Raw genomic sequence first — 22,382 nt, 5'->3', positions numbered from 1 at the left:
CTGGCTCCTTTCTGCCACCACCCAGCGTCAACTATTACAGGCCAGAGACTTTACTCTTCAACTGTGTGTTCACCTAGGGATTTCCGTAAACTTTCCTTACTTCAGCCATCACAAAATATCTTGTTCATAGGAGCAGAATTAAACACACGTCAGTTAATTCTAAGACTTCCCCCAGAAAGGATACTATCACTTCAGACTCATATACGTCTTCTACTCTTGTCAAGGAAATCTCCTGCAAAACTGGTACTGAAGGTGTTGGGACTCATGTCGGCCTCCCTTATTGCAATACCCTTGGGAAGGCTGCACATGAGAGTCCTACAATGGCTACTGTTTGCACAATGGTCGTTTCAACAACTACCTCTAACACACGAGATTCTTATAACGAAGACATGCAAAACAGATCTAAACTGGTGGCTTCAAACTTGCAACCTTTCCAAGGGGAGACCGTTTGTGCTACCCACGCCCACAGTTACGGTGACCACGGACGCTTCCCTGATAGGGTGGGGGGGCATCTTTCAGGGACAGACAGTCCAAGGCGAATGGACCAATTTGGAGTACAATCTGCACATCAATGTTCTAGAGTTGAGGGCAGTGTTTCTAGCGTTGCAACACTTTGCTCCCCTTCTTCCTCTGGGAACTATTGCAGTTCAGACGGACAACATGTCTGTAGTCTGGTACATAAACAAGCAAGGGGGAACCAAATCCTATCAGCTATGCAGAGAGGCCATGAGAATCTGGCAGTGGGCGGAGTCCACGGGTCGCTTTCTAATAGCAACGCACATCCCGGGGTCATCCAACGTCATAGCCGACAGGCTGAGCAGAGCAATTCTGCTACCGCATGAGTGGTCCCTAAAACAGTCAGTAGCGAAAAGGATTTTTCGCACGTGGGGCCAGCCTTCCTGCGACCTGTTTGCGTCTCCAATAAACGCCAAATGCAGGAGCTACTTTGCTCTATTACCCCCTCCAGGGGAAGTCCCCAGGGACGCACTGGTTCACGATTGGCCCCCGGGACTCCTGTACGCATTTCCTCCATTTCCTCTGATACCAAAGTTTCTCCAGAAAGCCAGAAACCTACACAGGACAATAATCCTCATTGCCCCATTCTGGCCTCGTCAAATTTGGTTTCCCTTCCTGAAGACTCACTGCATTCGGGGACCCTGGATTCTGGACCCAGAGCCAGATCTATTGACTCACTCGTCAGGGGCTCCCCATCCCGCGCTCCTGTCCCTCCATCTAGCAGCTTGGCTGCTCCAATTCCCAACTTAGCCAGGTCTGATCTTTTGTCGCCAGCAGTTCAGGATATATTGATGGCTTCTCATAAAGCTTCCACTACTAAAACATATTCTAGTAAATGGAAGCGATTTGTATTCTGGGCAAATACACACCAAGTGGATCCTTTTACAGCTCCCTTGAATAAAATATTAGAGTTTTTAACGGACTTATTCCATCAGGGTGCTTCTCCTGCTACACTAAGAGTTCAATTGGCAGCCATTTCAAATTTCCATGTGGAAGAATGTGGAGCTCCTGTTATGGCTCACAGACTTTGTAAAGCCTTTCTAAAAGGAGTTTTCCATATTAGACCACCAGTCAGATCTCCTACGTCACCTTGGAGTCTAAACTTGTTGTTATCTAAATTAATGTTGCCCCCCTTTGAACCTGCCTCTTCTTGCCCATTAAAATTTTTGTCCTGGAAGACTTTTTTTTTGGTAGCCATTACTTCCGCTAGGCGAGTGTCTGAACTTCAGGCTCTCTCCATCAAGCACCCTTATTTGATCTTTCACTCTGACAGAGTTTCTCTTCGAACCAATTCATCTTTCCTCCCTAAAGTGTGTTCTATTAACAATATTAATCAGTCCATTGAATTACCCACTTTCTTCAAAAATCACTCCAACAAAATGGAGTACATGTTGCATAAATTAGATGTTCACAGACAACTAAGATTTTACTTGGATAGAACAAAAGATCACAGAAAAACTGATCAACTCTTTGTGGCTTTTGCTGATAGCAGGAAAGGACTAGCAGTTACCAAAAGAACTCTTTCTAAGTGGTTAACGGATTGTATAATCTATGTCTACGATTCTTCAAATCAAACTCTTTTGCACAAACCCAAAGGACATTCCACAAGGTCAGTGTCTACATCTTTGGCTCATGCAGCCCGCATACCACTGGACGCTATTTGTGCGGCTGCTACTTGATCTAAGCCACATACATTCATTTCTCATTATAAGGTAGACAAGGCTTCTAGAGACAGGGCAACCTTTGGTTCCACTGTGCTCAAGAACGTCCTTCCGTGAGTTCCTCAGGAACAAGGAGCTAGGGACGCTACCCATGTGTAAGAACAAACGGCGAGATTGAACACTATCACATATAGAAGTTATGTCCTTACCATAACGTTCCATGTGGAGTGTTCATCTCGCCTTTGTTCTTACATTCCCACCCTCCCGCCCTAAGAAGAACGTTCTTTGATGCCTGGCCAGGATCATCCTGCTGCTGCTTCTACAAATATTGTGTACATAGTTGACATATATATATATATATATATATATATATATATATATATATATGTCTATTTGTCTTACTATATATATATATAGTTATGTATAAATTCTTATTTCTGGACATATGTGATGTAAGCATGAATGTGCTCTCTCTGGAGATTGGTTTGCTTGCAAACTAGATCTGAGGTAAAGGCAGAGGGGGATTGTGGGTATTAGATTGTCTCGAGCTTCTTCTCGATGCAGAGCTTGCAAGAGGCCGGCACGGAGCCGAGGATCGGCTCCGAACCCATGTGTAAGAACAAAGGCGAGATGAACACTCCACATGGAACGTTATGGTAAGGACATAACTTCTATTTTTTTTTTTTTTTTATCTGGGATCTTGGAGACTTTCACGTGATTACAGAGAACACCGCAGTGATGTGGTCTTTCCCTCTGTTCCCTCTGGCTGCACATGATAGTTTGGGAGTTAGCTCTTCAGCATTTTTTGATCCTCCAAGCATCTTACTTCCTGTCAAAGTTATACGTAGTGGCAGACAAGCTGAGCAGGACTATTGGGTCTTCCTGGTATCATTCCATTTGTGGGGAGCACCTAGAGTAGATATGTTTGCTTTGTTTCAAAGCAGACACCTAACCAGATTCATTTCTGGGATTTCTTTCAGGTAGATCAAGGGAACAGATGCTTTTCCACTGATTAACAATGTAAAGATTCAGAGGGACTCTCTGAAGTTCTTTATTTTAATTATCTTCAGGCCCAGGCAACAGTGGATGTCCTTCCATTTCACCGTTGTAGTATTCCTTACAATAGGGATCCCCTGCCAAGGGCAGCCTGACATTTAGCCAATATGCCAAAGCATTTAGGTAGCTAAGTGTCAGCCGTACATCACATGTATGCTCCCTGTGCACGGCGTAAAGCATAAAGGTTATGTACGGATGAACCATCCTTAGAACTTCTTTGCCACCAGTCCAAATGCCATCTACAATTGTTGGTCTGAACGCTCACTTCATTTGCTGGTTCACCAAGCTGTTTTCAGATGTGCCCCATTGGGGTTTTGATCTTGTCTTTTTCTTTTGTTATTGTTGCTTGTGTGATTCATGTCATCCAGAAAGGTAAATACCAGTGTGGAACTCAGATTCCCCATAAAGATAATCATGTGCAGTGTTTTTGTCTAGGTGTTTCCATTGACCATACATCCTGTTCTGTTTTCCAGGCTTTCATCCGGAGACTCTGCAGAGTCTGCTTTCCTCTTTGGCCATATACTTGGAAAACCCGCGTCTTAAGCTTTTGACAAAAGATGCCATGGAAGGAATTTCCTGGTCCGAGGGTCAGCTGCCCTTGAAGAAGGCCAAGAAAGCTAGTTCTGATTTTTTGGCTCTGCAGCCTCTGCTAGATGTCTCTGTCAAGCTTAGTGAAATCCCAAAAGATCTCCTGGCTCCTTTGTTGGATTCCTCTGCCATGACCACTTCGTAGGCTGGCATGGATCTGGCTTCATGCATGTCCCTGGAGAACTTACAGACATCTGTTTCAGATGGTCGGGGGGTACCACTGATGATTATTAGCAAAGGGCCTGGGGGTGTTTTCAGATTATGGTTAGGGAGGTGGTACCTACTACCATTATAGAGTGTTGTTCGGGGTATGAGCCTTCTAAGTTTTACAAGGCTGATGTCCCTATAAAGAAGAAACAAACCTGTTTCTTTTGCTTGTAAGGACCATCAGAGTGACTGGCAGAATTTCACTCGAGGTTTGTTTAATGTCTTTATGCCTTTGAAGCTTCATCAAGGGGTTTCTGTCCCAGCTTCCCCTTTGTCTTCTACTCCACTTAAAATACTTGAGGAGGAAGATTCTGATGATGAATCCTTTGCCTGTTCTTCCCAGATTCCTTCTTTTTTAGACTGTGGCTCTGAGGAAGAGGAGTCTACTAGTCCTGACTTTCCTTTTGAGGAGATTTCCTTGGGGACGTAATTTCGAGAATGATGGAATTTTTCAAATGGGATTGTGCCCAGGTGTCTGAGGTTCATAAGAAATATTATGAGCTTCTACAGACAGAATCTCCTTGGCCTTCTACTGTTCGTCCTGTTCTGGCTGCTTTGTTGGATGCCTTTTCTACTTCATCTCAGGCTCCTGATTCTCAGCCCCTTGCTCCCAAAAAGCCTGATAGGTTTTATAAGGTGCCTGATGATTGCGAGCTCATTTTATAAGTGCCCCTCTGCTGACCCTTCTGTTGTGTCTGTGGCATCTGACAAGCCTTCAAAGTTACTGTCTTCTACAAAGTTGCTTCCTTTGGATAAAGACAGCAGAACTATGGAAAGACTGTTTAAGATGTGTACCTCAGCTACCTTTTCTTATAGGGCTGTAAATTATGAGACCCATATGACAAGGTATATTTTGGCTGTTCTATCTCAGGCCTGTCAGATTGTTTGCCTTTCCTGACTCTGAGGGGAAGACTTCTGTTTTCTCCTTATTAGGGACTTCGTACCAGGTGGCTCGCCATTCTATTAAATGCAGATATGCAGCAAATGCTTCTTCTAGGGCTGCTGCTTTTTGTTCTGTGCTGAGGAGATATTCTTGGGTTTGCCTTCAACCTTTGACTTATGGTATTAAAGCTAAGTTGGTGGATGCTGCTCTGGATAACAAGCATCTTTTTGGTGCTGCTGCAGAATTGTTCAAGTGACTCCTGGAAAACGAGAAGGCCTTGCAGGATCTAAAACATATTTTTGTTTTTCCTGTACCTAAATTCCAAAAGAATTACCCTAATAAGCTGGCCTTTGCCCCCTCCCCTTCCAAAGTTTAGAAGGGTGAGCTCCTCCTGCTGAAGCAACCCAGACTCCTTTAGCTCAAAAATCTCCTTTTCCTGACAAACCAGGTGCTGTCTGACTATCCTGTTTTTCTCAGCCACGTTCCTCTTTGTTTGTCTTTCCCTGTCTCTTCCTGTTTGATTAAAGATTCTCAAGATTACTGGGTTCTTTCCATCATTCACCAAGGGTACTGCATGGTCTGGAAATCTCTTCCACCTTTCATGGGCATTCATTAGCCCCCTCAGGAACAGTTGGCCTTTCTTCCAGAGGTGCTTTAGGGTCTCTTGACACAGGGAGCTATTCAGGAAGTTCCAGTTTCTCAAAGGTGGAACGAGCTTTATTCCAAAATTTACTTGGTCCCCAGGAAAGAGGGCACTTGGAGATCCATTCTGGATCTCTCTCACCTAAGCACCTTTTTGAAGGCCACTTCCTTTCGGATGTTGTCTTTTCAGACTTTGTTTCCTCTGCTACTTCCTCAGGCTTTATTAGTTTCTGTAGACCTCAAGGATGCTTATCTTCATATCCCTATTCATCCCCTTTTAGTAAGTTTTTACATTTATCTGTTGCTTCCTGGCATTTTCAGTTCTCTGCTTTGCCCTTTGGCCTCTCTACTGCCCCAAGGTTATTCACCAAATGCATTGCTCCTGTAATCGCTTTTTGCAGGCTAAGTGGATTACAGATCTTTCCCTTCTTAGATGACCTGCTTTTTTCAGGCCTGTCCTCCAGAGATTCTACTGCAGCATCTTCACTTTGCCATTTATGTCCTGCAAAGCCTGGGGTTCTCTATAAATTTCCAAAAGTCCTTCTTGACTCCTTCACAGGACCACATTTTTCTGGGCTGCAGGATCCAGACTGTTCCAATGCTGGCATCCCTGCCTCTTCCCAAGCTCTGACTCTCATTGCCTTTTTTCAGTCCCTTCTTCCTCTGACCTCAGTCACAGCCAGGGAATTTGAGAGCTGTGGGTTTCATGGCCCCCACCATTCCTATGCTCCTTCTAGCCAAACTTCACATGAGAAATCTTCACTGGTTTCTAAAGTCAGTTTGACTTCTGCAGTCTCATCCTCTGGCTTTCCTAGTACCTCATCTTCCATGCCTTAAGCTGGAATTTCAGTAGTGGATTCAGCAGCTCTCTCTCCATCCAGGGCTTCCTCAACCTTTCTCCTGTTTAGGAGTTGTTCACAGATTCTTCAGATGTGGGATGGGAGGCTTCCTTTGCTCTCTAAAAGTGCAGGGCCTCTTGTTGATTCAAAAAAAGAAAGACCACATTAATGTCAAAGAGATGAGAGCTCTTCTATTGGCTGTTCAATCATTTCATCCTCTTTCCACTTCAGGGTCCTTCAAGGTACTTTGCAACAATACTGAATTGATGTGGTATGTCAACAAGCAAGGGGAGATGGGATCTTATCTCCCTTGTAGATTAGCACTAAGTATGGGAGCTAGCTATCCAGTATCAAGTGACGCTACAGGCAGTTTACATTCCCTCATGTCAGAACACTGGCAGACTCTCTGAGCAGGTCCATATCACAATCCAATGAGTAGATGTTTCACTGAGATGTGTTTCTGGGCATTCTCCACCAGTGGGGTACTCCTCAGGTTGATGTATTTACCTCTCCCTGAACAGACAACTTCCTGTCTTTTGTGCCAGAGACCCATATCCTCTGATCTGTATGGCAGACGCCCTCTCTTTTTCCTCGAAGGGGATGTTTCTTTACACCTTCCCTCCCCTTTGTCTCATTTCAGAAGTCCTGTTGAAGATAAAGCAGGATTCTCCCAAAGTCTTGCTGGTGACTTCCTTTTGGCCCAGACAGCATTGGTTCCCTCTTCTGCATTTAGCCAAGGGCAGTCATAACAAATTGCCTCGCAGGGTGGACCTACTCACAGAAGACAAGGGATATCTCATCCATCCCCATCTGTCCACTCTTCAGCTGACAATGTGAGTGACAGGATTTTGATTTCTTATAGACAAATTTTTTTCTGAGGACATGCTTCGGTGCCTAGAGGAGGCCAGGAAACTCGCTACTAGGAAATCCTACTTATCCAAAGGGAAGAGGTTTTCTGTTTGGTGTCTTTTCTCGGAACTTAGATCCACTTTCTGTGGATGTTCCTTTGGTTCTCTCTAATCTGTGTGAACTGCTCAATGCTGGATTGGCATATTCTTCTGTTAAGGCCCACTTGTCAGCTTTTTCTGCTTGTCTGCCTTTAGCACCCCCCTTTAAACTCTAGATATAAGGCAAAACAGTTTCTTAAAGGTGCCCTTCATATTAGACCTCCCAGGAAGTCTGTCCCTCCTTGCTGGGACCTTAATGTTGTTTTGGAGAAATTGACCCATGTCCCTTTTGCGTTTGTATCATTAGCTTCCTTGCAGCATTGTTCTTGGAAGACTATTCTTCTGTTGGCCCTGACTTCGGACAGACTGACAGAAGTCTGAGCTTCATGCCCTTATGCTGTTCCTTCTTTTTTATTTTTCCAGGAGGACAGGGTGTACCTTTGTATTAATCCTTTTATGCCCAGGGTGGTGAATGAGTTGACTCTTAATCGGTCTATTCATTTGCCCACCTTTTTTCACTTCTCCACAATGTGCTAGTGAGAAGGTTTTGCACACTTTGGATGTGGATAGACAGCTCAGGTTTTATTTGGATAAGACCAAAGCTTTATGCAAATCTGATCAGCTTTTTGTTTCCTTTCATCCTGGATCTTTAGGATTGGCTGTTTCCAAGCAAACTATTTCTTGTTAGATATCTAAAGCCATTTCATTTTGTTGTTGTTTTCATGGCAATAGCCTTCCTTCTGTTAAGGCTCATTCTGCTAGAGCTTCTTCTAGTGTTTTTTTTCAAGGATTTAGATACTAATTCTGTTCTTGAGGCAGCTACCTGGACTTCTGTGCATGCTTTTACCAAGCATTATAAGTTGAATGTAATATCCAGGGCTAGCGCTGGTTTTGTTAAGCCCATTCTTCATGGGTTCCTATAAGACTCTCCTGGTTCTTCTTCCTCCCACTCTTCTTCCTGAACTTTTTGTGCTCTCCCTATTGTAAGGAATACTGCAACAGTGAAATGGAAGGACATGATACAGTTGTGTAAAGTCTTAGACAGTAGATGTCCTCCTCTTCAGTGGTACAGTATTCACTCCCTCTCTTCTCCCCCTGGTTAGTTTTTCTTCTGGGTGTGCTTGTTACATCTCTGATCCTTGGACTGGGTTCTCAGTTCTGAGGATGGTACATCTGGATGTCACCTTTATGCCCTACTCCGTGCACGGGTAGCATATGTGTGATGTATGGCATACCCTTGGCAACCTTAAAGTATTGGTATACTGGCTGGACATAGGGCCACCCGTGGCAGGGGATCCCTATTTTAAGGAATGCTGCAACAGTGAAGAGAAGGACACGTACTGTTATGGTAAGATTTTACACAACTGTACTTTCTCCCTTCTTATGGAATTGAACAGGGGCAATTTCTACAGTCGTCTTCACAGACTGGATCTTCTCGCACAAGATCAGGGATGTTTGATACATCCCCAGTCTCAAACTGTCATAACGGATTGCCTGGATGATCTCATTCTGCTACCTTTTAGTCAACTCTTCATTAGGAGTGGCATTAGGTACTAAAGGAGGCAAGAAAACCAGCTAAAAGGAAATCCTATATCTGCACATAGAAAAGATTTTCTAGTTTGTTGGATAGTCAGTAACCACTAGGGATGACGCCCCAGTGGTTCTCAAATATTTGTGTGAGTTACTAAGTTCTGACCTATCTTATTCCTTTATCAAGGTGTATCTTGCAGCCATTTTAACATGTCTGTCGATGACTCCTCTTCTGTCCTCTTTGTTTCTTGTTAAACAATTCTTGAAAGGGGTTTTACATATGAGGTTACCTAGAGGGAATGTGGCTCCTTCTTGGAACTTCAGCTTTGTGCTGGAAAAAAAATAACCATGTCTCCATTTGTACCCGTTCATTTTACAAATTAATGACTGATTACTTGGAAAACATTTGCACTTATTGCTCTGATATCTGTAAGAATAGTGTCCAAGTTGCAAGCTCTCATGATGGGTGAACCCTAGCTGGTATTCTACACGGATAGGGTTACTTCTAGAACAAATCCATCTTTTATGTCCCAAGCAGTCTGAGATTTTACTTTAAATCACGCCATTAATCGTCCAGTGCTTTACCCAAAAATACAAAACCGGGAGAAAAAATTCTACATACTCTAGACATAGACAGCTCGAGTACTGTCTTGAACCAAGTTCTTTAGGAAAAAATGATCAGCTTTTTATTTGTTATGATGGGACTAGGAAAGGATAACCGGACTTGAAACAAACTATTTTGAGATGGCTGTCCTTTGCTATTGCTTTTTGTTATTCTCACCATGGTAAATCAGTTCCAGGCAGTATGAAAGAACACACTTTGAGATCATTATCCTCTCCGATGGTATACGGGTTGGACTCTAGCTCCATTCTAGAGATAGCTACTTGGTTCTCTGTGCATACATTAACAAAGCATTGCAATCTGGATTTGTTTTCTAGTTCCAGAGCTTTAACTTTGCAAGGACCATTCTTCAGGTAGTCCCAGGCACTTATCCTTCCTCCTCCCCAGTTGAAAAACTTTGATAATCAACCCAAATTGCTAAATGCTGCTGTAGGTAGTGGGAATGATGGACCATAGTACATTTGTGTAAAAACTTAACCATGTGAGTAGATATTTGAATTCTACACTAGTACAGTAGCTGCACCCATCTGCTATCCCCTTTTTGGTTGCCTATTCATAATTGTTTTTTGGAGATATAAAATGATTTTGTGTTTATATCTGATCAGAGATTCACAATTAGTTGCTTCTCTTCTATGGGCAAGAATGTACTGAAGTCCCTTCCTTCTGGCTGATATTCATCTGATTGGTGCTGGCCCGTCAGCGGCCAAAAGAGAGATGTGGGAGGGAGCCAAAGCTTTTGAAACAGGCTGGTTGTTGCTTTCTAGGTAGGAAACTACCCAAACAGCCAAAGGCTACTGCAGCAGTATAGAATTCGAACATCTACTGTTACGGTAAGTTCTTGCACAACTATACTTTTCCTACTGTAGAGTCATCTTGACTTGCATCTAGTATTTTGAGTACTCATTTATGTGTCATGTTTGAAATGTTGGAGCCCGCTGTTTTGAACATAAATGTCTGGTTATGTGAATTGATTTTTTGCTTCTCTTTTCCAGGTACTTTTGCCAGCTCATAGATGGCTTAGAATATTTGCACAGCCAAGGAATAGTACACAAAGATATTAAGCCAGGGAACTTGCTCTTAACAACTGAAGGCACACTGAAGATATCCGACTTGGGAGTAGCTGAGGTGTGTGCATGTTGCTACTTTTTACACTATAAACGCTAAAATTAGATACCTTTGAAAGGAGAGGACATAGTGGGTTTGCCCAGTTAACAGTGATATCTGTTTTGAGTTTTTTTTCATTTCATAACTTGCACTTTGCTTTGACTTTTTTTAGAATGTATATCACTCATGTTCCCTTAATACCCTTGTCACCTTTGGGGTGTCCACCTCTTCAAATTTACACCCCTCACTATTTTTTCACATTACCTGTTTGCTCAGATAGCCAGTTTTGTTTCCCGTTAGGGATTGTTAATAATTGGGTTGGTTGACAACCCTTATCTGATGTTCTTCATTCCACATTGCTGCAGTCCTAACTATTGGGTAGTGCGCTGTCCAGTCGGCCCGAATACCAAAGTATATGGCTGACGTCGGTCACGGCGCATTAGACTGACGTCAGTACGTCAGGGTACTAATGCGCATGACCGACGTCATATCCTCAGTCTTTTTTGCCGCATGGTCCGATGCAGAAGCAGTTTTTGCGAGTGCAAGTTGGCGTTCTGAAAGTTTCTGAAGTCAGAGTTTCAGACCGAATCAAAGTTGGCTAAGTACCCCGTTGGGGAATATTTTGGTTTTTTCTTGCCTCAGTATTTAACCGGATGTCAGAAAAAGTGAATAACTGTATTTCTTGTGGGAAACAGATACCTCATAGGGATTACCATACTTTGTGTATACCTTGTTTAGGGCCTGAGCACGGCGTTGTTGGATGCCGCTCTTGTGCTAGGTTTAACAAACGCACTATTAAGAGAAGGTTAGACTGTGCCAGGTTAGTGTTTGGGAAGCGTTGTAATTATAAAATGCCGCCGGATGCTCCGGCCGCTTCAGCCAAAAGCGCAAGGACAAAGCGGGAAGCCTAGAGTAGAAGAACCGACAGTCCCGGACGCCGGTTCTTTAGAAGGCTCAGTGGAGCCGGAGGTTCTGCCAGGAGTTTCTTTGGAGTCTCAGGGAGAAACTTTACTGTTACAGGATGTATCTCAGGAAGTAGGCCAGCCTGAAGGGGCTTCTCAGGTGGCTGTTCTTCCCTCTCTTCCTAAGGTGGTTAGGGCCTCCTTCTGTTTCTAAGGCTTCTTTAAGAGGCAGGCCTGCTTTAGCTTCAGTGGGGGTTTCTCCGAGTGTTTCAGGGTCTTTGCCTAAGAAGCATATGCTAAAATGGTAGAGGATTTGATTACACTGATTAGAGATTCTATCCCCCCTCCTGATAAGAGAGCTAGGGTGGAACCTGAGTTTCAGAGTTTTGAGCAATGTTCGAGGCTTCTGAGTCTTCGGCTGAAGACTTGCAGGAGTATCCTCCTTATTCTGATTCTGATGTGGATGATTCTACTCCTTCAGCTTCGCCTCCTGAGGATTTTTCATTTTCAGAGACTCTGCATTCCATGAGGGAGCATTTTAAATGGGAAGGTCAAGATTTCTCTGATTCCAGGAAGAGGCTTCGAGAATTCTTGTTTCTACCCCAGCATAGGCCTTTAGCTATACCTCCTGTTCTGAATGTGGTAGAAGATGTTTTTGCAGAGGCTTCCCTGAATCCTGACTCTTTGCCTCCTGCCCCAGTTAAACCGGATAGGTACTATAGGGTGCCTGAAGCCCATAAGTATCTTTTAAGAGTCCTAGGGCAGACCCAGAAACTGTCTCTCAGGGGCCTAAAGGTGTGAAGGCTTCTGTGGTTAAAAATCCTGTTCCTCCTGATAAAGAGGCAAGGGCTTTGGATAGATGGGGAAAGAAGGTGTATACTTCTTCCACTTTAGCCATGAGGGCGTTGAATTGTCAGTTTCATATGTTAAAATATCAGAATTATCTCCTTTCACAATTGAAGTCTAAGGTGGATGCTCTGGCTGAAGGTATTGAGTGTAAAGAATTGCAGGATTTAGTTCATGTTTCTGAACAGGTGGGTAAGCATTCCTTGCAGTGTGGTTTTGATGCTGTGCAGGCCTCCTCGAGGGTGGCTGCCACTGGTTCTGTTCTTCGTAGGCACGCCTGGTTGAGGGATCAGAACTTAGCTGAGCATGTTAGGACAAGGATTTTGGATGCTCCTTTACAGTCTGATGTGTTTGGTTCGCCTGTGGAAGCAGTTTTAAAGAAAATGGAGGACAAGGCTAAGTCTATGCAAACTGTTAAGGATTTTTTGCAGGTGCAGCCTCCGAAGTTTAGTAGAAATTGGCCTACTAAGGGGTGGACTTATCCTGCTTATGATTCCCAGTCTAGGGGTAGGTCTAGACGTGGTAGAAGCAGAGCTCAAGGTTCTTTTAGGCCTAGGACAGGGAGTTCACCTGCTCAGACTTCTGGTGAGGGCAGGGGTCAGTCCTTTCGTAAGCAGACCCAATGACCTGCCTTTTCAGCTGCCTGTGCATTCTCGCCTGGCAGCACCTTTGGGAGGAAGGCTGTCTCTTTTCAAAGAAAATTGGGATTTAATTACCCAAGACAGATGGGTTCTGGATATCATTCACCACGGTTACAGGTTTTATTTCCATACCTTGCCTCCTTTCAAAGGCATGCCGGACATTCCTCCTCTACAAAGAACAGAGGCTCACAAGCAAATTTCTCTGTTGCTCCAAATAGGGGCTATTCAGTCAGTTCCTGTGCCAGAAAAGGGCCTAGGATTTTATTCTCGTCTGTTCCTAGTACCAAAGAAGGGGAACACGTGGAGACCAATTTTGGATTTATCTATCCTCAACACTTATCTGGACATTCCCAAGTTCAAAATGTTGACGTTACAACAACTTTTACCTCTGCTGGGCAAAGATCACTGGATGGTAACTTTAGATCTCAAGGAAGCTTACCTTCATGTGCCAATAAGACTAAGTTGCAGGAAGTATCTGTGTTTTCGAGCTGGAAATTCTCATTATCAGTTCTCTGCATTGCCCTTTGGCTTATCTACTGCCCAGAGTATTCACAAAGGTTCTGGCTCCAGTGATAGCTTACTTCAGGCTAAAAGGAATTCAAATCTATCCTTACTTGGACGACTGCCTGATTCTGGCTCAAGAAAAGGAAGATCTTCTACAGCATTTGGAATATGTCATAGCAGTGCTAAGATGCCTAGGGTATTCTGTGAACGAAATAAAGTCCAGTCTAGTACCCTCTCAAGACATGTGCTTTCTGGGTGTGAGACTGAATACAGCAGCCCAGATGGCCTTTTAACCCCGGACAAACAAAAGAATCTTTCCAGTTACTTCCATCAACTATCTCTTCAGTCCGGGCTGACTGCAAGGACAGTCCTTCAAGCCTTAGGGTTCATGGCATCTTGTATTCTGGTGCTTCCCAATGCCAAACTGCATATGAGGAAGCTACAATGGTATCTCAAAAATCTGTGGACACAGCACTGCCAGGATTTGGACACTGTCATTCAAATAATACCTTGCATTCAAAAGGAATTTTTGTGGTGGGCTCAGGAATGTCACCTAAACAAGGGACTCTCTGTGACCCGGCCAGTGGCAAGTCAGATTCTAACGACAGATGCCTCAGATATTGCTTGGGGAGCTCATCTAAATGGAAAGTGGATACAAGACAAGTGGCCTGCCAGACTACAGCATCTACATATCAACATGAAAGAGATGTTAGCAGTCCAGTTTGCATTAATGGCTTTCAAGGAGTTACTTCTTCCAGGGCAGGTGTTGATTCTAACAGACAACACAACTGTCATGTGGTACATCAACAAACAAGGGGGAACACATTCTTACCTATTGTGCAGACAAGCAATGATTTTATGGGAGACTGCGCTCAGTTTGCAACTAACTCTTCAGGCAAGGTTTCAGACGGGAGCACAGAACTCCTTAGCAGATGTGTTAAGCAGACAAATCATGGATCCCCACGAGTGGAAACTGGATCTTCATGTATTTCAAAAATTGACAGTGTCATGGGGAACTCCAGACATAGATCTGTTCGCTTCTCCACTAAACCACCAGCTGCCAAAGTTTTGCACGAAGGAATTTCATCACACAGCTTGGAAAGTGGATGCTCTTTCTTTCAGTTGGAAAAATCTTCATGTGTATGCCTTTCCACCTCTGCCTCTTCTCCCAAAGGTGCTTCTAAAGCTCAGACAGGACAAGCCAAGGATGATTTTAATAGCTCCAGATTGGCCTCGCAGCACTGGTACCCATTACTGAGGAGTCTGGTAAGGGAGCCTCCATGGCCTTTACCCTTGATTCCACACCTGTTGTCTCAGAAGGACGGTCGTCTGCTCAATGTCAAGCTTCACTCTCTTCATCTAACAGCCTGGCATATTCTGTTTTGAAAGACAGCAGGTCTCAGCTTCCTCAACAAGTTTTAAATGTGATTATGGAAGCCAGAAGACCTAGTACAAGGAAAGTGTACGCAGAAAAATGGAAGAGATTTTTATTTTGGACTGCAGCAAAGAATTTGGAGATTTCTGAGCCTAATTTGAGTGTGGCTCTTCAATATCTTACTGAGTTATTGGACAAAGGTTTGTCTTTCTCTTCTATTAAGATTCATGCTGCAGCAATTTCAGCTCACTATGATTGTGACCCACCATTGTTTTCACATCCTTTGTTCAAGCAATTTCTTAAGAGGGGCAAAGAATATAAGACCCCATAGAGCTCCTACTCCTGCTTGGGACCTCAATTTTGTGTTGGAGAAACTTACTCTACAACCTTTTGAGCCTCAAGGCTACTGCTGAACTGAAATACTTGTCATGGAAGACTGCTTTTTTGTTGGCCATTACTTCTGCTAGAAGGGTTTCTGAGTTGCAGGCCCTTATGGCGGTTGAGCCTTTTTTGATTTTTCATAAGGATAGGGTATCATTACGTACTAATCCTTCCTTTATGCCTAAGGTGGTTTCTAGTGTGGCTTTAAACCAAACTATTCATTTGCCTACTTTTTATGCAGATCCCCAAAATAAAGGGGAAAAGATTTTGCACACTTTAGATGTACACAGGCAATTGCGTTATTATTTAAGCAGGACTAAGGATTTTAGGCAGTCTCAGCAGTTGTTTGTTTCTTTTGCTTTGAGTTCCCAGGGCAAGCCTGTGTCAAAACAAACTATTTCTAGGTGGATTGGGTTTTGCATTGCATTTTGTTATTCCCATCATGGCAAGGAGATTCCAGCTGGGATTAGGCCTCATTCCACTAGGGCTACTGCCACTTCAACAGCATTTCTAAGGGGTGGCAACTAAGGATATTTTGGAGGCAGCTACTTGGAGTTCAGTGCATACTTTCTCTAAGCATTACCACCTTCCTCTCTACTCTAAGTCTAGGGCTGGTTTTGCCACAGCTATTTTGCAAGGCATGTTATCAGCTCCTGCTTCCTTATGATTTGCCAGCCTCCCTTACCTCTGCTTTGGGATTCTACCCAATAGTTAGGACTGCAGCAATGTGGAATGAAGAACATAGTACAGTTTTGTACCTACCATAAATGTAGATGTTCGAGGATCCACATTGCTGCAGTCCAATTTACCCTCCCTCCTGCCCTCTGTGTTTAGGGGTGGTTCTGTAGGTGAGATTTTATTCTGGTACCTTTGTATATATTGTATATATTTTTGGTGCAGGTATGTTTGGTGTTTTTGGTTTTGGCCTTATCTTTTTAGGGTCTTCTGACATCTGGGGCAAGAAAAGACTGAGGATATGACGTCGGTCATGCGCATTAGTACCCTGACGTACTGACGTCAGTCTAATGCGCCGTGACCGACGTCAGCCATATACTTTGGTATTCGGGCCGACTGGACAGCGCACTACCCAATAGTTAGGACTGCAGCAATGTGGATCCTCGAACATCTACATTTATGGTAGGTACAAAACTGTACTTTTCTGCTCATTTTTCAGTTGCTTTGATTTTATGAGCCTTTGGGATTATTCAGTGGCCATCCACATGACATTGCCCTTATTTGACTGACAGAGGAATATTTTTAGGGATGACCACAAATAATTGTTTGAGTGATATCTGGATCTGTTTCCCTATATTTCTCTCTTTTGTTTTTTTCATTTAGAATATGGTAAGCCGTTTTCAGCTCCGTGGAACAGTAGCTCATTCGGATACTGCCAATGTCATCCCAAAGCACACACCTTTGCTTTTTTGCATCTACTACAGTTCACCTCTGAGCAGCCAATACTTCAGTTATGTCTAATATGGATCATTTTAATTTAAGCTCATGAACCTACATACCAGTTCGCATTTGTGCTGGTTTTTATATACTGTCCTAAATAATTAATGACCATTTTCTAGGCTAATGTCATACATATATGCTAGTTTGAGTTAAATTACTGTGCATGTTCTTCCTTGATGCTATGGCTGGACTATGCCATTGTGCTGCTGAAAGCCTGAGTCTGGAAAATGGCTTGAAGAAGCAATGGGTCTGGGCATTAATCAAATTACCCTTTTGTGGTAAGAAAATCAAGTGGGGACTGCATTATTTTTAATCACCTGAGAGAAGCTGTTTATAGATTTGACATGTTAATTTTACAGATGATACTTTTAAATAAGTAGGGACGGAAGCATCACATGTCTTGCATAAGGGATGTTCAACTTGAGTTCTTATTTTAATATGCTAATGAGAGAACTTGAATCATGGGCTGTTCACATACATAGTCACGTAAGATGGAGTTGATAGTTGATAGTGCCATAATTAATTGAAAGGTTTGGGAAATTGCCTTTCCCACTGTCTCTGATGGAGAAATGAAGCAAGTGATGAGGACAATGCAGTGATTCAGTTTGTACAAAAGTCTGGATGGGGTACCTCCACGGATAGCCTTAGGAAGACTGAAAAATCAGCTTTAGTGATGCAGTACATTTATCATTTCCAGTAATTGATTTTTAATTGATTTTTAATGTGCATTTTTCCCAACTAGTGAAATATGTCATTAGGATATGACATTTATTTTTTCATTTTGGGGAAAAAGCTCAAATGTTTTTCCCTGCTTTAAAGTGTACAGTAAAGGCAGCTTACTTTTTTTTTTCTGCTTCATGCAGGCCTTGCATCCATTTGCCAAGGACGACACATGTAGAACAAGCCAAGGGTCCCCAGCGTTCCAGCCTCCAGAAATTGCTAATGGTCTTGATACATTTTCAGGGTTTAAAGTGGACATCTGGTCTGCAGGAGTGACACTGTAAGTTGTGCTTTAAGATATAACAAGTCATAGGAATGATGCACCATGGAAACCGTTCATAACATAACTTAAGAAAATAGCATGTTGAATCCCAGTTGCAATGGAAGTATAACATACCCCGTCTTAATTGCATACTTATTTTTTGGTAAATTTCTTAATTTTCAAACTGGCAATATCACAGTATTCCAAGTATCATGATATATATATTTTGCTTGAATTGAAATTTTGCATCATCCATTGTGTAATACAGTCATTAACAATTACTTCTTAAATGGAATATTACAAAACTGTATTTTAAAGGAAGGATGATTTGCATGTTAACTTTGTGGTGTCCTACTACAGACCTCTTTATCTGCATTTATTCTACCCTGGCAGCCGTATCCATTCCTTTGGCATATTTTCGCAGTCTTAGTCATTTTTGGCTCCAGTATTGCATGATAGTGATACTTTGTATGTAAAGTGGGCCCACACATTCATATGCTCTAAATTTGTTCTTTATGTGGAAGAGACTTGCAGCTTTGTATGCATGGCTTGACTTTCCTTTACCTTGCATTTCAATGAGTGTTAACTGGACATGGTTTCAACTTAATTTGCTATTTGCAGTGTTGGGCTCATCTTTCAGTGTTTCACTTGGAATGTCACTACTTGTACAGGTTTTGTTTGTGCACTGACATTAACTCCATGTGTGATTCTTCTGTTAAGCAGCTGCAGAGTTGGTGTATTTAAATGAGGGGCATAGGGGTACAGGGGACCAGCCATCCCCATTGCAAAAATACTTTTCAAGTTGCTTTGACTATTTTTTGATCTGTTTTAAGCTTCAGTCCATTATTAGTTGAAATGCTTGAGAAATGTAATGGAAGCTTTCAGTGCATTCCATTGGGAAAACTGTCAGTGAAACTTCATCTAGATGAAAAAGACTGGAAAAAACTTCAAGTCAACAACTGATTTTTTTTTATGTATTGTTTTGCTGGAGAGCAAGCCCCTTTACAGCCCTCTTCCATTTCTGTGTTTGGAACTCCATGGCAGCACAACAGCAAAGAGAAGAGCCCAAACAGTTTGAATCACTGACAGTACAAAAATAAACACATCACCTACAATTTAGTCTAGGTAAAAGCAGTCGGAGTTTAATACTGAAGAATATAATTCAATGAACTTGAAAAGCATTCACTTTACACTTGACCAAGTGTAGGGAAACTGTCAACATGTTGGATAACGCAGTCTGTGTTATTACTTAATGACAGTACTCAAGCACATTTTCTGCCCAGTACACAGTAATCAAATATATACAAGAGCATAAGATGCCTCTTACTACATCTGCTATAAGTATCTGATTTTGTCTCAGGCTTCAGCAGAATATTACGCTCTGTCATCATAGCTGTCAACTCCTTAGAAGAAGTCTGAACAAAGTGTAAAATAATGGCAGGACAAAGGCCCAAAAATGGGGACATTTCAAATATCACTCTTATAAACTTAGAAAAGTTGTTAGAATAATAGTATTTGTGTTAGCACACATTTTTCTAGAGGATATTAAGCCTGAAACTCAAATGTATGTCATTATGTAGTGATGTCAATCCTCAGTGATTTACCAGAAAACCTCAAATTTTATGAGAAACAGGCTAAAAATATGAGGCAAAACTCTGGACAGATCTCTGCTGTAGGAGAGTCATAATTTGAATCTCCTAAGGATTTAGCTGTAGGCTGATGCCATTACCACATGCTTCTGTGTTTAACAGTCATACATCCCATGTGAATGTTTGAGTGCAGTCTTGCATCATTGTGTGACATGGTGGAAACTCTGCTCTTTCAGAGAGAAACTGTTTTCCTTCTTACATTTTTGTTCTGCAGTTTGAAGAAATACTTGGTCTGCAAGCTTCGTGAGTTGGAGTCTTGCTGACTTAAATTGTATGCTTTTTTATAACTCATTATTTGCTGGTTCTGTACTTTTGCATAATTATGTTGGAAATTAGAATTTTTTTCCCCTCATAACACTACAGGAGAAACTTGTATCAAGTGCTTTTGTAATTATTGTGTTCTCCCCAGTGTAGCTAGAGTTGCCAGTCTACACTGCATTGCAACTGGCTTGAGCAATTTGTTGAATGCTAGCTGTGGTCAAAAAGTAACTGAAGGGCTCAAAAACTCAGGACCCAGTGTGGTTTTTGCAAGAAAAAGTGGCTGCAAAACACTGGACTTTTGCTGACTTTGTTAAACTTGAGTGGACTGTAACATATACACTCCATTTTATATCATTAATGTCTAGGAGGACACTAAAAGGGGGAAACTAACTGTAAGTAGAACAGTTGTTGGTCTTTAGTATTTGTGTAAAACATTTCATTATATAAACTGCATGATATATACAGTAAAACAACTTTGTGTAGTGTTGTAGGTAGGTGTGTTTTAAATGTAGGGGAGTCTTTTCAGTGACAAAGATATTAAACAGGTACTTTTTAATTGTAAGATATAGATTTTACTGTATAACAAGAGTAAAAAGGCTGGGCAAAAGCAAATTCAATGTTCATATGCTGTGATCTCGGGCTGCTGGGGGAGGGTGCAAACGTGCACTGATTATATTATATGTAGAATTACAATATTTTCTCTTTTTATTTTACAAGGATGAATGCCTACATTACTACCTTTGGACTAAACTGTAGACATATGTTTTTGTAAGCATGTAGGCTTTAAAAATAGGACAAAATGATAAAAGCCATGAAATGCTAAGCTTCTTATAGCTGTAAAGATGTTATTTTCTGTTTTTCACTGTTAAATGTTCAGTGGTGTCGATATGTCTGCAGCTAAGGGCAGCTGTGCAGGTTTTCCTGAGTGAAATTTACAAACACTAATTGCAGAGTACATTTCCATGGAGACAGGCTGTCTCCAGATGCAATCAGTTAGTGGTGAAACTTCTGAGCAATCTTTGCTTAGGGAAATAACAGATTTAAAAGGTACAGTAGCAAGCAGTTCAGTGAAAAAATTAAGTTTGAAATTATGGGAAGTAAATAAGAGGTAGCCTCCCTAGCAGCCATAATATTTTAATGCAGTTAATAGAAGAGTGTACAGTGCAGTTTAATTTCAAGATAACCAGTACACTTTCTTTTAGGGCTGCAAGTAAATGTTTTCTAAAAGCTGTTTTTCATATTTGGGAGGTGATTAGAGAGAGAAGAAAAGAACCAACATCAATCAGTGTAAATAGGAGCACAGGCTGTAGTGTGCACTTTTAGCATGGATAACCTTAATTTTAGGTTTGATAATGCCTGTAGGTGCAGCCATCAATTTGGGGGAGTTCCCTTCTGGAGGGTTACTCTTCATGTTTTGAAGATGTACATAGTTGTGTGTTTGTTTCTAGTTAATATGGGATGGGGTGTTTTGTATTTAGTTTTTTTTTAGGGCTTTTATTGGTACAAAACGTCTTGCAAAATGTGACATAGGTTCAAATGGAGTTGAGAAGAACTGGGAAGAAATGAGTTTGTGAATTTGACAATTAGAGGATTTCAGAATGGATATTCAGCAAATTCTCAGGGACAGGAAAAGGGGAATAGTTATACTAATTGCAAGAGGGGAAAAGACAAAATGGTAGTTTAAGATAGTAAGGGGCTATTGGCAAAGGAGGCTGAGGATTATGGTGATGTCAGTGGGAGTGCTAAGCACTAGGTAGCTTATCTACAACAAGAGGAGTAGTTTCTGGCTCTGAAATTGTAGTTTATTGGCCTTTTGGGCAGTTCTTCTGTCCCTTTCAACTTTCTGGTTTAAAAGCCTGTGTTTGCATGGGTTTGCACTTGTTTAAGCTCCACGGATCCAGTTTTGGCATCCTGCAGGTGACAAGCAACAGAAAGGGGGGGGAGAGAGAGAGAGATACTTTTAAGTGCCTCCATTTTGATTTTTTCTGAGTATACTGCTTCCTGCACTTGATTTGTTGTTGATGTTCTTCATCTCACATTGCTGCAGTCATAACCTGTGGGTAGTCCGCTGTCCTCGGTCGGCCCGAATACCAAAGAGTTAGGCTAGCGTCGGTCATGGTCGCTCAGATCTGACGTCAGTACGCCAAGGTATTAAAGCGCATGACCGACGTCATATCCTCAGTCTTTCTTGCCGCATGGTCCGAAGCAGAAGCAGCGTTGGCAAGTGCCGTTCGGCGTTCTGAAATTTTCGTATTTTGAGTTTCAGACCGAAAACCAAGTTGGGCTAAGTACCCTAGAATATTTTTGTCTTTTCTTGCCTCAGTTAAATCCAGATGTCAGAAAAAGTGAATAATTGTATTTCTTGTGGGAAACAGATACCTCATAGGGATTACCACTCTCTCTGTATTCCTTGTTTGGGGCCTGAGCACGACGTAGTCGGGTGTTGCTTTTGTGCTAGATTTAATAAGCGCACCATTATGGGCTTTGTCTTGGTTCCTGTTTTCTCCATTTTCCTTGTTTGGTCAAGGGGTAGTTTCTTTACTCACTAGTGGGAGTAGGGAGTACTGAGCTGCCTGTTTGTCCTCAGAGGAGTGGTTTAAGGCAGTAACTTGTAGTTTATTGGCCATTTTGGGTCATTTCCTGTCTTTTCCAGCCCCCTGCTATAAAGCACGCTTTGGCGGGCTTTTCCAGCTATTGAGAACTCAGCACAGCTCCTCGTGGTGACCAGCAGTGTTCCTCTAGCAGCAGAGACCAGAAAAGACTACCTTTCCAGATTTTAAGTATTTTTCTT

The 22,382-nt window shown here is 42.2% G+C and overlaps 1 protein-coding gene across 1 annotated transcript in view; it reads left to right on the top strand.

The window, feature by feature from the left end:
• The window catches only part of STK11 (serine/threonine kinase 11), a 1,536,697-nt gene that overhangs the window by 445,658 nt on the left and 1,068,657 nt on the right, over positions 1–22,382 (top strand). The window contains exons 3-4 of the mRNA XM_044054803.1: positions 10,484–10,616; positions 17,563–17,699. Coding sequence (XP_043910738.1) covers positions 10,484–10,616; positions 17,563–17,699 — 270 coding nt within the window. The remainder of the gene's footprint in view (positions 1–10,483; positions 10,617–17,562; positions 17,700–22,382) is intronic.

This window comes from Protopterus annectens, chromosome 13.part0, assembly GCF_019279795.1.
Source record: "Protopterus annectens isolate FY-2018-M chromosome 13.part0, PAN1.0, whole genome shotgun sequence".
Taxonomy (NCBI): Eukaryota; Metazoa; Chordata; order Ceratodontiformes; family Protopteridae; genus Protopterus; species Protopterus annectens.
Note: the sequence above shows the minus strand (reverse complement) of the source record. Positions and strands in the feature narration are given on the sequence as shown.